The 18508-nt window shown below is 39.7% G+C and overlaps 1 protein-coding gene across 2 annotated transcripts in view; it reads right to left on the minus strand.

Annotated features, from left to right (window-relative positions):
- The window catches only part of taok3a (TAO kinase 3a), a 53638-nt gene that overhangs the window by 22584 nt on the left and 12546 nt on the right, over positions 1-18508 (minus strand). For both annotated transcript variants that reach the window (XM_047591418.1, XM_047591419.1), the window contains exons 2-6: positions 10077-10196; positions 3970-4200; positions 1515-1586; positions 778-879; positions 514-559 (exon numbers count right to left, since the gene is read on the minus strand). In XM_047591418.1, the coding sequence (XP_047447374.1) occupies positions 514-559; positions 778-879; positions 1515-1586; positions 3970-4101 (352 nt within the window). In that variant the 5' untranslated portion in view covers positions 4102-4200; positions 10077-10196. The remainder of the gene's footprint in view (positions 1-513; positions 560-777; positions 880-1514; positions 1587-3969; positions 4201-10076; positions 10197-18508) is intronic.

An 18508-nucleotide genomic window follows, 5' to 3' on the forward strand; every position in this document is an offset into this window, starting at 1 on the left:
CACAGCTTAGGCCAAAGACTGTAAATGTGAAATGCATCAGACTCTCAGATTAATACGCTATGTCTCATTTGTTTGATCCATATATAAATCAAAATATTTCTTTTCATCATCTTCCCTAGAAAATGTTAAAATTAACATGCTGATACGATCAATATAATAATAATAATAATAATAATAATACATTTTATTTGTATATCGCTTTTCAAAACTCAAAGACACTTCACAGACAAAAAACACACGCAAAAAAGGAAACTTTAACACATTAAATACACAATAAATGAAAAAGAGAACATTATGTGGAGGCTACACGTTAATAGTCATCTTAAAGAGATGAGTTTTTAAAAGTGATTTGAATGTATTGGGGTCAGAGCAGTTTCTTATGGGGGATGGCAGAGAGTAGCAGCAGAAAGGCTCTGTTCCCCCAGGTTCGCTACTTGGTTTCATAATAACATAGTTGTTCAATAATTATAAAATGTTAGAGTGCGTGTGCACATTAAACATTAATGAACTCACCCTCTAGTAAATCTGATGCGGAGCCCAGGCAGTACTCCATCACCAGCTGAAACAGAACACAGCCACAGCTCAATAAAACCAGGATAACCAACTATTCAAGCAGTGTACGCTCTCATACAAAGCTTTTTGGTAAGTTTGTGAACTTCAAAGGGAACATACACAGAAACATAGAAGTAGGATATGAAAAGAAACCAAGGGTTGAAAGAAAAAGGGAGACAAAGATGAACTAGAACAAAAGATGTGGAGTGAGAAGGGTCCACTAACCCAGGCAGTGTTGTCTTTCAAGTAGCAGCCTTTGTATTCGATCGTGTTTGGGTGTCGCAGCTGTCCCAAAAACTTGACTTCCTTAATGATGTCCTGCCACTTCTGCCAAAACAAATTCAGATGGTTAAACACTACAGGTACATGGTTAGAGTCAAGGCATCACATGAGTGGCCATTTGTGGGTCATCGATTGGCACGTCTGCCCTCTCACTAGCATCCACTCACACAGACCAGATCGTGACTTCAATACACATCTTCCTATTGTATACCAACACACAGCAGCAGCAAACCAACATAAATACTTAACAGATTGAAAGTTAGCCCTCTGCCTCACAATGTCATGCAAGAGCCCTCCCATAAAAAACCATCACTCAGTGGCTTATAAAAAAGAAGAAGGTTTATTAAACCGCAGAGATGTGGGCTCGAGTTCAGCTGAAGTGTAAGCTGGGCTGCCGTTCTGAAATACCGTTGTGGCTAAATATTTTAAGCAGTTTTACTTGGCGCAGTGTTGCACACGTGCTTGCTTAAAGCTTTGCCTCGGGTGCATTTGCATCCAGGTAGCATCGAGCTTTGCGGTAAATAGCAGCAAGAATGATGTAATGTTGGTCACGCGTTTTGAGCGTTGGCAACCAAACAAACAAACAACCAAACTTAATCTATGCGAATACGCACTCGACCGCTAGCGTTTATTGGTTCTGTGGGGATTCATTCGCAAGGCTGTGTGACAGTCGTTCTTACTTCGGTAGTCTGCTTGCCATTGTAGGACATCTTTTTGATGGCCACCACCTCGTTGGAGTAGGAGTTACGGGCCTGAAAGAGACAACATTCGATCAAAGTCTTGAAATTTAAGAAACTTGAGCAAAAAAAAAAAAACAGCTCCCACAAACACATATCCACTTATCCTCCCAACAAAATATCACAGGACTTTTTTCCCCTTCTCCTGGTTATCAAGCTCTATAAAAAGAACATGGCATCAATAAATTCATAAACACAGATTTGTATAGCACACAAATAGAGTGCTAGAAGAAATAAAAACATTACATCAGTAGAGTACTATAACATGACATAATAATACAGCAAAAAAAAAAAAAATGCAAAAGGACTGGACAGAGAACCAGATATTTCCACTACATTACAACACTCTACAATATGAACTGGTATTCATGCAGGTAAGTGCTGAACGGTTTATCGATAGCTGCTGGTGATGTTTGAGTTGTCTCTCCACATGTACATCCTCACATTCAACCTCTGAGGCATTAGTCACCAGGGAGCACAGGACTACGCTGCGGCTCAGTCTAAGCCTTTATCTCAGCTTCATCCCACTTCCAAATGAATGGGAATTTCATGTTGAGATTCAAATGGAATTACAGTAACAGCAGGCAACACAGTATTCCCATTTGATTTTGTCCAGATTAATTTGATCCCTGTGATTGCCCTTCACTTCATACATAATAGATATCCCCTCTGTGGTAGTGTAGAGTTGTATATATAGATATATATATATATATATATATATAAGAGGAGGAAACAAAAATCATGCAACATTAAAATACTGAGCAACATTCATGCTAATTGTCATTACATACAATAAGCAGGAGGTGCAGGAGTAATTGTAATTCTTTGATACGTTTAAAGCGATTGTTTGTCGGGGCTGCATACGGCAGCAAGGGAATTCCCCTTGTTCTCTTCTATAATGAACATGGTCTTTACACATATAAACTATATACAGCTGTATGAATATATTTAACTATGCATGCATAGTAATGATAATGCACACATTTACAGTGATCGCTTCTACCGTGCACTTAACATGTAACTATCCTATCCAGCTTTGCTACTGGAAGCATTTATTTCTCAAAGGTTAGACAATACAACAAAATTAAATTTTCATGTGCTTCCCATGTTTCCTTGTCCCTCTTCAGATGCCTTTCATCATTTCCAGCTACTAAATTCAGAGGAGAACAGCTCTGATCCATACAATATGTTGATATGTGCATGTGATTAATTATAAGCTCATTTTTTAATTTTTTTCCCCAAATGTATTCAAGGTGGAGGTTACTGGGACATGTTAGATTAAATAACACTGTTCAGGGTAGAAATAAATATTTCATGCACTCATAATGTTTTTCCATGTAACAATTTATAGTTGTAATTCTCCAGAATTGTAGGTTAATTCACGTCGGGTTAAAGCTGCAAATGCAGTATCTATTTTTAAGTATGAAACGTTGACTGAGGTACAGATAATGTACATCTTCTTCTGGGAAAAAAAAAACCCAGCCCACATTAACTTAAGCTGCTCTGGCTAACAGCTAGCTGTGCGCCAGTTGTAATGTAGGCAGCATAAGTGTGTCAGTGAGCACAGCGCTGGCATTAGGGCAGGATTTAGACACACACTGGAGGCAGACGGACATGAGCACCAGGGCTACTAGTGATGTACTGGAATTGTGTGTGCGTCAATGACACGGGACAGAAGGGATAGACGCCCTTGCAGCCAAGAAAATCCTGCCCCTCTATCGACGACTCTTTCTATACCGAGAGAACAGCTGTCTTACGAGGCAAGAAGGATGAGGCTTATCGCCCCTAGCCCTGCATCTGGAGGAGAGACGGGGAGAAGAAAGGAGGGGAGAGGAGATGCAGCATGCTTTCATCCCTCTTCCATGCAGAATCAAAGGCTTGATGAGTAATTAGTGATGATGAGATTAATAAGAAAGGCTGCAGAGAAAGTGAAGAGAGGAGAGGATCTGTCTCCACTTAATTGCATTCAAAGAGCCATCGTGAAGATTGCATTTACAGCATGTACAAATCACTGAATCAATATAGCAATATGTACGGTAGTTAGTTATGAAATTAAATCTATATATACATATTAATAAAGCATCACGTAGGGCTAGAAGTGATAATGTGAGTTTTTAAATGATCCCCCATTTCTTTATGAACTATGAAACTCAAACTGCAGTGAATGAAAAGCCCATAAACCTCTACCAACTGTCTCACCGCTTCATCCTAGTGATATGTTAAAGATGCCGTCATATTCTACAATAGAAACTTAGACGGAAGTGAAATCTGCTCAACAGAGGGCGTTTGCCAAGCGGTTAATTCCAGTTCAGATTAAGTCTTTAAATCTGGGTTCAAAACTTGGGTCGAGGACTTTTAAAGAATCTTTGCGTTGAAGTGTAAAGAAACGGGAACTTACAAAATATACGGCCCCAAAGCTGCCATGTCCGATCTCGTGCAGGTCACAGAAGACGTCCTCGGGGTCATCTTTGAAGAAGAGGTCAGCTTCCTCGGGGTCCTTCGGCATTCCTTTCCGCGTGGACGACGGCATTATGGGCTGAACATGGGGTAGGCGCCGGGGATCACGCTCGCATACACGCTACTGCCGCCACCAGATATCCTCGACGGCCCCGGCATTGGCCAGCTAGACCTTGGAAAAAGAAAAGCCAAAAAAGGCAAAGGGGTGAACTGATCACTGTCTTAACTACTGCTCCTAGAATACAACAAGGCATTTGAGGCATTTGTTTCCCTTGCATGTACACAAACACGGATACCTGGGAACAACCAGACATTTGATCAAATGTTACATGACAGCCCCTTCGAGGAATAGCCACAGATGTTACGTATGAGTGCGTCTACAGTTTGTGATGTCTGTTGGACTTTCTTTGGGAAGTGTGCATTTGTGTGTGTCATTGACAGCTGATAGGTGATACGACAAGAAAAAAAAAAAAAAAAAAAAAGATAGTCACGTGTTGACAGCCAGCCGTCTAGTCCTGCTGCTGATCCGAGTCACAGCTACACTTACATACACAGAAAAACGCACACATGCTTGACAGCTGAAGCTGAGTCACTGATGCATCATTTTCCACACGTTCACACAGTGTGAGAGTCGTCCATGTGCGTGCAGACATACATTAATGCTGGATGTTTTTTTGCATCACAACGCTGCAGCCAGCCATTCTGGACACCCTGCTCCAGTTAGCTTCGCTGCACATTCAGCACACATGCACACAGTCAAACACACAAACACACATCTCTCTGATTCCAGTGTCTCTCCTTCTCTTCCTTTTTCTGTCTACCATGAAATCTCTGTGCACATTGGCCAGATGCAGCGAGCAAATGGCTCCAAAGGTCGACCCCACACAGAGGAAGCTGACATACAGGCAGAGGCAGCAAGACACACAGACACCAAGGCCAAGACACTAAGCATCAGCATCATCCTAATCCTCTGTTCTTAAAGGGATCCAAGTCATCACACCCACTCCAAAAATATCATCCTTAAAGGCAAAGTCCTGTGTTCCTCTGTTCAACGGCACTGTATGCGAAAAAGATGGAAGCCTTCAGATTTTGTGTGAAATTACTTTAGGTACGGTAAAAGGATCCAGAGTTCCAGTGACTCAAATACATCATTCTGGGTGTCAGTGTAGTGGGAATATTTTCACAGTGTTAATTAAATAAAACAGATTAAAGAAGAAAAAAAAATCTGGTACTACTCTGAATACTTGTTTTGACATCACCGCTCAATCTGAACAAAAACAAAAGTTGCAAAGCACTTTAGCATCCCATGAAAAATGCAAGTGTTTTTTGACACTTTGTGTTTTAGTTATTTGTTATGCTGTGGAGTGGAGAGGAAGTAGTTGATCATTCACTTAAAGCGTTCTTCCCAGGGCTATTTAACAGCAGTTAGTGGTGTGTTCTCGGTGTAGGCATGGACTCTGACCTAATTTCATCAGCTATATATAGACTATTATTAAACCAACCTACTACCACATTAAAACAAAGCGAGAATTAAAGGATTTCTGTCTAAATGGGATGAGGAAAGTGTCAATTTTAAGCAATTGTGTCTTTTTATTTTTCTAAAAAAAAAAAAAATCTACAAAGCACTAACATCCTCTTTTCTTAATATATCACTGATTTATTCGTCCATTATGAAGACCCTTAGGTCATCAGGGACATTGTCCCAAGATTAATCTAGGAGAGGCAGCTTGTTTTCTATGATGTCCCACCTGTGGAACAATCTTCTCAAACATCAGCTAGTTAAAACTTTTAGCTCATTTAAATCAGGCGACATTATTATTGTTTAATTTGCACATGTTTCTAGTTTTATCGTCTTTCAAAAGCAAATGTCAAAGGCTGCTCCTTTACGTAGGAAGATGTCCTGACACCCCGCTGCTGTTTACCCAGCGCCTGTAACATCTCAGCTTTGGGAGAGTCACTGGGAGGTGGACTAAAATCAATTCCATGGCATTTAGCTTTGATTTCTCTCTCAGAACGCAGTAGAAACCGCTTTGATACAAGCACATAAAAAGGTTTCACATAAACAACAGGCATTTTTTCATGCCTACATGAGAAAAGATCACATACGCAGGCTCACAAGCTTATTACCTCAAGGCATCTGTTGGATGTAGTGGCTTTCTGAGAAGCATGAAACACTAAGCTGAGTTCGCCGTGCCTATTATGAAGCTGTGGAGAATGATGAATGAACTGTGTGTAGTATAGCAGTTTAATTGTATGCAAAACCGAGAGTCTAAGGTTGACATTGTGCCAAAAGTGTTCAACAGAAACTGCTCATCATCTTTAGATTCTTTGTGAGGCTTTTCAGTACACATAAATTAATCAGCACCTTGTTGTCTTATTAATGTTCATGTTCAGTATTTTTTATATAAAGCCACTACTGAACAAAATCAAACAACATTAAATTGCTTCGACACAACCCTGCATTTATTCACACAATAGGGCAGCACATGAAAACCATACACTGCCTTATTTGAATGCATAATATGTGGAATGTTTGTGTTTACATGTAGTTATCTGTGTGTATCTGTGTGTGTTTTCCTTTTCCCTCCACATTGTGTGCGGCTCTGGCCTCTGCTATTGACCTACGATGTGAACCTGTGTGAGTCTGTGTGCGTTTGTCTGTGTGTCTCCTGGTTGCATCAGCCCCGTCTGTCTCTCATCTCTCCTGCTTAGGATTTCCAGATAGGTACCAAAATAAAACCTGACACAACCTCCGTCTCAACCCCGTCAAAAACACATCCACGGCACTAGCTCTCAGACACACACCAACTCACAGAATGACTATGCACACTTCATTACTGGAAGACTAGGAAAGAAGGAAAATATTGCAAAATAATAAAATTGTGAAAAAGTAGGATTACGAAAGTTAGGGAGAGAGGGGAAGGTTCAACAGACAGATAGAGAAGCAAACACCTACTGAGCACGAGTGAGCTGAACCCCCTGTGACAGAGCTTTGAACGCAGATCTAAACCTCAGCGATGGAAAGAGTCAGTAGACGGGTGAAAGACGGATAAAAATGGAACAAACGAACACTGAAGTCATGAGATCACTCCAGAGACGACACACCTCACTCATATCCTCTTTTCCACTCGTCTTCCTCCTCCTCCTCTTACTCCTTTTCCTGTCCTAAGATGTGTCAAGTGATGCAACGTGGCGACAACAGGTGGTAACACAGGGGGCTTGTTGCAGCTGCCACTAGTCTGGCAAAGACTCGTGTTTGGACGGTCCGCTCTGAGTTTGTGTGTGCGTGTGCTGTTACTATGGATCTATGAATGGTATTGTTCTGAGAGAGCTGATTAGGCAAATGGCTTAGACAGATTAAACGCTTGTTGTAAGTGAATTCTTTCCTGTGCATGTGCGCTGCTACACACTGTACACACTGTACATACTGTACATGTGGGTGTGCTGGATGCGTGTTTGCAGGAAGCACTGCGCCTTGCACAGGTGCACGAGTGAGTAGGGGGGGCAGGTTAGCATGGCTGTGGGTAATGGTGCCAAAGGATTTGCTATATACAATAAACTGTAGATCATAAAAATAAATGTGTTGAAAGGATTATAGGTTTTATACTAATGGGCTTTTACAACACACACAACTAAAACACAGTAGGATTCAATGTACTTTAACAAATTAAACCAAAAATCTTCATACAAGTTCTTACAATGTTTCCACATAATTTTTAGTTCTGGCAGGGTAGGAATAAAACATTAGCACTATTATATAGTAACGATAGGTGGACATTATCAAATAATCATGTATATTAAAAAATAATAACTGTACTATGTGACGTACAGGGCAACCGTGCAAGTACTTTTCCAGTTATTTAAGGTAATGTAAGAACATATTCATCTTCCTCTTCTTCTTCCTCAATGGTTTCACAAACACATGCAACATGCATGTTGAATGTGAGCCAAAGTTCAACCTGCTTACACAGGAAACACGCAAACAGAATCATGCAAATGAACACATAGACCCTCCCACCCTGAGGCCCCCTGTTGGTGTTGCTATGACTAATTGATGTGCCAACATGTTGTTATGGGACCATCAAGCTGGTGGATTGGGTTCTGCTTCAACAGAAATATTTTTAATGGGACATCACATAGTCAATTACAATACAAATATTCTTAACTAATACATGATGTCACCTATGTCTGAAATTACCGTACAATATTTGCATGAGAAAAGGCCTTCAAACTAGTTTTGTGTTGGATTGAAAATGCAGACTTTTAATTTATTCTTGCAAATGGAAGGATAATAATAAGAATAATCAGAAACATAGACAAAACATAGACAGAAAAAGGGTGAATATTCCCTTTGTGGACAAGTCTAATGCATGAAAACCTCCCATCTCTCATATCTGAGATATGTTGAGTTCATAGAAAGCAGAAATACCAATTTTCTCCATTGTGGCCATTTACTAAGGGGATCCATTTCCTCCCTTCTTCAGTTTTAACTTACACTATGATTTAATTTGTCTTTGTAACTCGTTTTCTATTTAATCATCAGTTTAAAAAGAAAAGCTTTGGTAAGGAAGAAAACACACAGTTCTTATGATTCATTTTATACTCACTCTCCAATGCCTGCTTGCATTCTACACTGAACAGATGTGAAGTGAATGTTTCCGAAGTCGCGTGCATGTGCTTATATTGATAAAAATTGCTAAAAAATTATTTTTTGCTAATACATCAGCATGAACACAAGTGTCCATATGTGCATGTCTGTTTACATGTGTGTATAACCGTGGGGTTGAGCAGCTTACCGACCCCCTCCCAGCTTTAGACAGGAGCAGGAATTAGACAGACTGTGGGAATTCTTACTGGGATTCAAATCACCAGCTCTAATCAGAAACGGAAAAAAAACAAAACAAAAAGGAAGGGCTAAATCCTACGACTTGCGCACTGACACATTGTGTGAGCATAGGGTGTGTATGTGTGTAAGAGAGAAAGAATTAGAATTACGTAATAATAATAATAATACAGTTCTCTCAACTCCTTTCATGACATTATAGACAGCAGGCTTAGGGGTTTGGAGTTGTGTGTGCGCTTGTGTGTTAAAGGAGACATTAATGCCTGAATCGTATATACTACACATGATAAAATAAAAATCACTGCCCTTCAGTAATGCTGTCTAAAATGAGACTTCCATCCTACCACAGTGCTGGCTCCCCGGGGAGCAGTGTATATGTGTTCCTCCTGCACAACATTAAACACTTTGCTACCGTGAAAATAATACAGAAGCTTATTTGAAGACACATTGTATGTCAATGACTCCACAATTTGAAAGGCTTAATTTTCATCAATGGAGCCTCTAGGTCAGGTCATGCTCTTAAACAGTGCACACAACCATCTAAAGATTAATATCTGCTGGTTTTTAGTTGAGTTCTCCAATCTCAGATTCACAAATGTGAAGGTAAGGGGAAGTCCAGATATTTTAGCCTTGAGATTCATGTTCCCTGCTCCCACACCCATTCCCTACAAGCTCTTCACCAAATCAGGGTGTGACTGAGCAGAAAGCTTTGCCCACGGCACAGAGTGTACACACACGCACAAACCTCGTGTATTTGGATGATTGCTGTTGGCTCTTTCTTTCTCTGCACCGATGATGAATTGACAGAAAGATTTACATTATTGCCCAATGCATAAAAGACTCCAAACCACACACAAACCTCAGGCTTTCTTCAATCAGTAAAGTCTAGGATGCCTCATCAAAACAACTTCCAACAAGAAAAATGAAAGAGAAATATTTTAGAAAAACGCAAAGGCTAAGAACAGAAAGACACAGACTTGGATCGTGACACAATGTTTGTTAGTGGTTCTGTATATCTGACAAGTCACAGCAGAAAGATCTCAACACGAGGCAAAGAAGACACACAGTTTACATTCAGCTGCTACCGGTGCTGTGGCAAACTTTACGACGAAGAGGATTTTGACACACGTCCAGAAATGCATTTACTCTACTAAACTGGGCTCAGATTGTTTAAGAAAACAAAAAGTCAGGTGTGCATAACATACCTGTGGGAAATGTGTAAAGTGGATTTCAGATTAGCCTCCGTCTCCCTTTGTCTCTCCTCAGTTTAAGTCCAGAGTCCTGTCCTTTCGCCAGATTTCCTCATGACTGGAATAATACAGCACCTGCGAGTGGAGACGAAACAAAAACAGGATGAGACGAGCAGGCTACATGTAAGTTATGCTTATGTAATATAGCAGATTTTCACTAGTCCCAACATTTTTGATCTTATCTGCACCAAACAATGAAAAGATCTGTTGAGAAACCATTCCAGTAAATAGCCCAATAAATGCCCCAAAATAGCTGGTTTCCATTCCTTTATAATGAGGTAGTACCAAACCCAAGACTCCACAAGCATCTGAACTGCATTTTATACATTTTATACCATGTTCCTTACAGCACAAAGGTTTGTTGACTTGCTCGTAAAACAAGAGAAGAAAGTAAGGACGGTTATGTTAGACCAGTAGAAACAGAGGGAAAGCTTTTTCAAATTTCACAATAGCAGATGGTGGAATGACTCAACAGCCAATAAAAAAATCTCTTCAATGATTGTCAGCTATTATCCTCTCAACAACTCTGGGATGCACAGCAGCGATTCCTTATTTCATCAGTTTCAGAAACAATAACAAAAACAAAGAGTTTAGAAAAAAATGTGATGAGTTTATATTGCTGCTGACAGTCTGAGTGGGGGAAGATAAAAAGCTTTTAGTCGTCTTAATCACACAATAGCTTTAGAGTTTGCCAGTGTTGATGTATTGAATTGTTGCGTCACTTTTTTTTAATAGTAAGATCTAAGAATCCCCTTCATATTAACCAACAGCTTGTCTATATTCAGGTTCACAGGATGTGTATTCTAGACATGGTGCAGCACAGAGAGGACGTCATGCCCGACTAAATGTCTGAGCGTTTTACATAAGGCAACTTCCTCCTGTTTACAGCCAAACGTGTCCTTTTCTTTGATTCTTCTTCTTCTCCTCTCAGATACACGAGTTCAAGGACACTACACACACACTCTGGACAAACAAGCTTTCGCACGCACACCCACAAGCAAGTACGAGCACAATATTTTTGCTTTTACAGTGTCGCACATACGCGCACACAGCGTATTCACACGCGCACTTTGAATCTGAGGGAGTTGTTCTGACAGCACAACGCTGTCAGCTACTGGCCCGTGTTTCGTTTCAACAGGCAGGTTGAGAAGCTTTCACAGCTCAGCAGTGAGAGCGACCTGGCCTTCCACTAAACACGCCAGAATTTACAAGACAGAAAACAACGATCGTCTGCAACACGACAATTAGGAAGATCCATTATCAGGTGCATAAACGACCCTGTGACCTTTTCTTTGAGCCATTACATTTCTGTGCATAGTCACACTAGAATATTTTTTTTTTGCTCTTCCTCTCGAGCTCTAACATTTGTTTTTCCCTTCCTCATCTCATTGGTTTAACCCTCTGCACGACTTCCTCCTCTCTCTTTTGATGGCGGCGAGTGGCAGATTGGACGCTCAGAGGAACCGCATTCAATAATAAAAGAGGGCGAGAGGATGGAGGGATGAGAGGAGAGGGATAAAAATGTATTGTGCCCCTTCTGAGTGTCGTTGAATGATTTATAACACAAACTGACGCTTGCATGAGCCTCTGGGAAAGTTGTGGCTGCACTTCTCCTCCTCCTCCTCCTCCCCACTCACTCCACCCAGCTTGGCATTTATGACCAACCAACAATGGAAAGATACAGATAGATGGTCTAAAGAGTGTAAAAAAAAAAAGGGGGAAATATCCAGGGCGTGTTGGTGTGCCATACATTCAGGTTAATCTTCATGGGGAGGACAATTTCTGCCATTTTTGTTCTTAGACATTGAGTTTGTAAAATAATGGAATGAGGAAAAATAATGGAAAGTTATTCTTTTGGGTTTGACTCAATACATAATGAACATATAATACATGCAATTACTCAAAAACTATATTAAAATGATACAATACAGGATAAAGCAGCACATCCTTTAAACTGTAATAGCTTGTGCCTTGTAACGCTTTGCTTGTAAACTTTCTGTTGACTGCCAAACAAGTTAATGAGCTAATTGTTAGAAGTGTAAACATAGCTTGTACAGGTCATAAACACAGACTGTCTAGTACAAAATCAGAATGACTAGCATTAACGAAACATTGTTTTTTGTTGCTAACTGAAATAAAACAGAGAAATGGAGAAGTTTCTACATTTTGCCACTTAAGTAAGTTTCATAAATACTGTTGCACGTCTTATAAGACTAAGGTCATGATGGCTCCAGTCCATAAATACACAGAGGTCAATAGAGTGTATTGTGGACTAGAGGTTAAGAGGTTTTACGGTATACTGGTTCTGCAATGTCTACCAAAAGTTGTTAGAACCAGGAATATGTGTGAACATGTGTGTTTTTGTCCGTCACAGGACAAGGACAACATCTCTAACATACTGTACCACAGGTTTTCTGACAAAGTTTGTGGGCGCACTGGCTAATAATAAAAATCCTGATATCCACCTCTTACTTTCCGCTCCTCCTGTTAAAGAACATGACACACTGTGATGTGAATCATGGATCCTGAGTCACAGGCCGTCAATTTGTGAGGCACAACTTGGCAAAACAAACTGTTCAAACAGGGCAAAACAATCCAGCAGAACAGCTTTCGGACGGGCTGGTCAGTAGATCTATAAGCTGAATATGATGAAGGGTATCAAATAGGGACATTAGACAATTTCCGTTCCCTTCTTTGGTTTTAGTTTTCCACTTTCAAAGGTCCTTAAAATGACTTTTGTTTAATGGAAACCTGGGGAATTATGTGTCATCAAAGTATTGCTGAATAAGACACTATGTAAGAAATTCTCTCACCAAAAATAAATAAATCAGTGATATTAGTAGTAGCTGTGATCTGAATGAACGTGTACACTTAAAGCACAACCAATTACAACACCTGTCTCAGTGTCATTGATGGAATTAAGGCAGATCGGTGCCTGTTTTCAGTATTTTCCAAAAAATCTCAATGATTCCCAGTGTGGGTGATGACGATGACTGGAGTGGGCTTTTGACGAGTCATGCTGGAGGTAGGTGTGCTTTAAATCCCATCCCGTAGTGACATATTGCTTAAAATAAAGCTGAGGCAGCCAACTATCAGGCGGGTTTCAACAATACGCAAAATTCTCTCCGGATGAAAATAAACTAATCCAGTGAGATAGAAAGAAACTAAACATTATGTTCTGATTATCCTGCCAGGGTGGCATAGTGTGGATTTTTATAGCGGTGACTCATTTTCACAGAGTGAAGAATACACACACAGACACACACACCACACACACACATATGCATACTCTATGCTGTAAAGCAGGATTTGGAGACTTTAGGGCAGCTCTCATTTAAAGAGCTTAGTGACACTACTGAAATGTGCCTGCATACAAAGTCACACACATACACAAACCAAGAACGGTTACCTTCTTAGATTAATTTTAAGACTAATGCCAACATAAATGTGGGCGCTGGTGGATTGATGGACAGATGCGAGACAAATAAGTGGCCTATCTGCCCACATAAAACCCTGGGCCACTTCTTAATCTGCAGTTTATTTAAAGTGATTTCCTCTTGTTGCCTTAAAGGGACAACAACTCAAAACCCCAGCGTGATCACTTCTCCTCTTCATGGCTAAATTTAAAAGTAATCAGCGTCTTTATCAGCAACATGGTTTTGTCTAACCCATCTAAAAATGGGAAAAAAAAATGTGTAGAAGACGTACGAATGGTAATCTAAGTATTTTTTAAATAAGCAGGTTAGTATCAGACTTCAGCCAAGGTAATTTATTTTAGGTCTGCCATAAAGCAAATCACCACCTTGTAGCGTCAAAACACCTTCAAAACATCTAACTCAAAGCTGCCAAACAAATGAAGATGAAGATGAAGAAGACCAAAAGCAAGACAAGTTCTTCTTCTTCTGTTTTAGCGGCGGTTTTGCTTCAAAACAACCGAGAAAAACAAGAGGAACCAAAGTTATGTGACTAAAACATGTCGGCTGCGTGGAAGTATATTTCTCTGGAAAATCAAGTCAGTCAGACTTTTGTCAGACTTGTAGAAAACAGTAAATTATGCAACGTGAAGTCTGATCTGAAGTCACAAAAAGTTGGGTTTTTACAGGATTTGAAGCACTTTTCTATTTGTTCTTGCTTCATGTTTATGCAAAGTTAAAGTCCAGGATCTAGCTTCACAGTTCTTGCACAGACATAATTGAAGCATCAATCGTCTTGTCAAAATCTGTGAAAGATTAAGGTTGAACAATTTCTTCTAGATTTAATTATTTTCTCCAACTTTATTGGCAACAATAATATACTTAAAATACAATAAAGAATAAGGATATCAAGTGTTCAGTGTTGATTTTTTTTTTTGAAAGGATAATGTTTGCAACTCTAAAACAACCGTCCCCACTACCGACGTGTCTTTTAAAGTAGATTAGCTCTAAATAGTGTCAAGCCACATCTTTCACACACGTGATTGACTGATTGAGTGTGACTCCATTTGTTTGCCCTAAAGCTTTAGGTCAACTTCAGTCTTAATCTCCATATTGATGTGGAAAAGACACTTGCAACGGTGCAGACTTACAGGGCGTTATATAATGGGCAGAGCACAACCATGGCAGATGAAAGCCTTCACACGTGAGAGAGATTTTCACACTACGCTTTCCCCTCACATGCACAGGGTTGTGAGTGAGATGCCAATTTCCCATATGAAACTATCTAAAACAGCAGTGAAGGACTGTGAGGCACCTCTCCATTATGAACAACATAGCTGGGGCACTGTTTTAACAATATAATATTTTTATGTTTCCTACATGCCGAAAGTTAGATATTTGTTTTAGCTGAAATTACTAGTGGATCCATTAATTGATCAATTGACATAGGCAAGAAAATAACTGTAAGATATGTCCATAGTGAATAGTAATAATAGTTAGTTGGAGCCATTTGTTTGCAACACGTGCAAGTTTGTATTCTGTTCTTCAATTTTAGCTGAATTATGCTTCTTCTTCACACAGAATAAATAGAACGGGCAAAAAGTCTAACATGTTGCAGCGCAGTTTGCAGCTATGCACTTGTCAAAATAAAAAAAATAATTCTTCTAGATTGTTTGCTATTGACAAATGCTCCACCTCAATGCCCTGAGGATCTCCGATGGTGAGAAAAACCAAAAAACATTTTGCTAAAATCAAAATCTTCCAGATAATCTTGCATAAATCTTAGCAACGATTGCTTTGAATGTGTTCTGTCCAAAGCCTAAAAGTTAAGAGGAGTTCATTTTGGCCTCCTTAAAAAACTACCCATCCAAGGAGCTACAAACGTCTTCTGTTTTTGTAAAACAAATTTCACAGTAACTAAACCAAGACAGAGGGCTCTTCATCTGTAATGGGCGATGGTGGCATTATAAAGAGCCCTCAGTCTTTGCGTTACCAGTTGAAGTATGCTTTCTGCATGGGACAAATCTGTACTTGTGTGGAAAGTTAATAAAAGATACACATACACACCCAAATACACACAGCCCTGGTCACTCTCATTCTGTCGTACAAAGACCATCCCTCATTCAGTGAAAGCTTTTTTAGAGAAATCCCATGAATCCAGGGGGGGCTCGGGGTGTGTGTGTGTCTGTCCCTCTGGAGCAAAGCCTGGAGTTTTCTCTATTAAAGCCATTCATCCTCACTGGCAAGTAACAGTGCTAGTGCCTTTTCAGCTGATTTTTTTTATTTTTTTATTTATTTTTTTCAACCTAGTCAATAGTGTGTGTGGTCTACTGTCTTTCTTTTTCTAAATTCACAGTCGCAGTCTAACACACACACACACACAAAATCAATCTTTCACGTTTTTCCAAACCTACATCTCAAATAACACACACACATATATATATATATATACACACACACACACACGCACATAATCAGTGAGTTTACATGCAGAGCTTATTCGAGCTATGCTTGAAATTCGAGTTTCTGAATACAGTCCTTGTCCTACATGCAGCAGAGAAAATCGAAAAAACTGATGTGAACATGTTCTCCTCCTCCACACTAGGTGGCGATATGTGTCTTTTCAGCGGGATAATACCATGTTAATACGGCCAACTTTCCGGTTGACCTATTACGCCACATAATAAACGTGTCGTTGATAAGGCAGACCGGCATTTCGAACAACCACCAGACGGATAATAGTACAGTTCTTTTAATCTCCTACGTAATGTGCGCGCTACTTTTGGTGCAGGTAAGATCTGCGATATCCCTCCAGTGATTCTTCTACCGGTTCTGTTTACCGTCTTCTTCTGCGGCCGGCTTTCTTGGAGGTTTTTGTTCTACGGTCACACACCAGCGAGAAAAACAAATTCCAATCACATTATCTGGATGTCTTAATTGGATAAGGAGAACTCAGATTTTAGTCGGAGTAACGTGTTTACATGCACTTACGTTGTCCAACTAGAGTCTGATTAAGGCAATAATTCGTTTTTTTTTTTTTCATGTGCATGTAAACACAGACTGAATGAAACCAGTAGATAAACTAAGTCCAATGCAACAGAGCACCATCACCAGGCTGTTAAATTATTCAACAGTCCTTCACAGACAATTTTGCACATGAGAAAAAGTAAGAGATCAACAGTGGAGGGTTGTTCCTCTGTATCACTGGCAGGGAGGTGGTTTAGTTATAAAGATCAACAGGTTACTCACACACAATGACAGAACATGCTAGAGAAGTGTGTATTTTATATAAGTGTTCTGCAACTATAAGCCAGTGACTGTTATTAACCAGCCACCATTTTGTAGAGGGAGTGGTTGGCAATAGTTTTGTCAGACATTTAATTTATGTAACTGTAAATCCAGACGTTTGCTGACTATTTCAGTGGTGTTACCACGAAACAGGAAGAAAGCTGCTGCACTTTAATTTGCATGAAGTGCATCCTTTTTGCAACTGTTAGTTTCAAGTTTAAATGTAATGAGGAATTATATTCTTCTTTACCGTTCATTCAAAATACTTAAACATAAGCTCTGACGAATGTTAAACTATCAGATTTCTGTTTGCAGAGAGGGTGTAAAGAGAATTACGACAACAGAAAGGAATGGCGGGGAAGTACCTGATCAACAAACTGAACAAAGCAATATAACTGAGGCAGTAAAAACACACCCTTTTCCCGCTTTAGATGGATGAAATTGGTAGGATAGTGCAAAGATGAGCAAGTTCTTAAAGTAAAAATAAATGTATCAAAACTTACAAAAACCCAAAAGCAATTGAGTAGCATCTTACTTACCACATATGTTTATATAATTCCTTTTCTCCTTTACTATCATTCTGACCAAACCCCCCCACCCGATAACCCTTGTGTGCCCTGCACAGTTCGAGTTCATTATTTTAAAAGCACGACTCCACCAGCGCCACCTCCTCTAAGCTGACTCACCGAACAAACACCAGCATGGACGTGTTGGATTTTATGCAAATTATGTCCAAAAACCCTTTAATTAATCTGAAGTGATTTTCAGAGACTATGCATGTGCACCTCGGTATCAGTGCCTTAGTCACTACACCCAGAGGAATTTCATGTTAACAAAAAAAAAAAAAAAAAAGGGAGTACTTGAAGCAGCCAAGGGCTCACAATAACCTACATCTCCTCTTTCTGACTTGGACAAAAAAATATTCTACATTAGGTTGTCTGCTGGCTGTGTGTCAGTGTGTACAGTGTGATTACATGAAGGGACGCTTTTTCTGAATGAGTGCGTATGCAAAGTATGGAGGTTTTACAGCATGTGTGCTATGTGCTAATGATGCTTGGTTGGAATAAATATAGAGAAAAAAAGGTCAAAAACTCATGAAAAGAGGATAAAAAGAGAAAGAAAAACTATAACAAATAAAAAAAATAAAAAAAGGGAGCGAGGAGGCTTTGGTGAAATTATTTTCTATCTCAGTTTGTGGGTCCTGGACAAACAAATGTGTAAAAATCTACTGCACAGAAAGCAACACAGCTGATAAACTGTAAAGTATAACATGAGTAGTTAATGGTTTGTTCAGCCATCCTGTATCTAGGGTATATTTCCCATTGTCATTTGTCCAAGCTCTGAACGCCACAATTACTGTTTTAACACCCACTAACACCTTCACATGGTCACTTCTGACACATCACAGCAGGAAAAGCACTGCTGTAATAAATAACACTGAAGATAACCGATAAGCTACAACCCATAAAGAACGCTGTAAGTAGGCAGGTAACTCAAAAAAACAAACAAAAAGACACAATAGCTACAATAAACTAATTGGGTGAAGTTCACAGTCCAAAAGAGTGTCTATCTGTAAGTACTTTACTTCAAGACTCTTATCAGGATAAGCAGCACCAGTTATATACTGTGAACACATCATATAAAACAGAATTGGCTTATGTGTATTAACGTTAGTAGACAACACCT

Source organism: Mugil cephalus, chromosome 8 (assembly GCF_022458985.1).
Source record: "Mugil cephalus isolate CIBA_MC_2020 chromosome 8, CIBA_Mcephalus_1.1, whole genome shotgun sequence".
Taxonomy (NCBI): domain Eukaryota; kingdom Metazoa; phylum Chordata; class Actinopteri; order Mugiliformes; family Mugilidae; genus Mugil; species Mugil cephalus.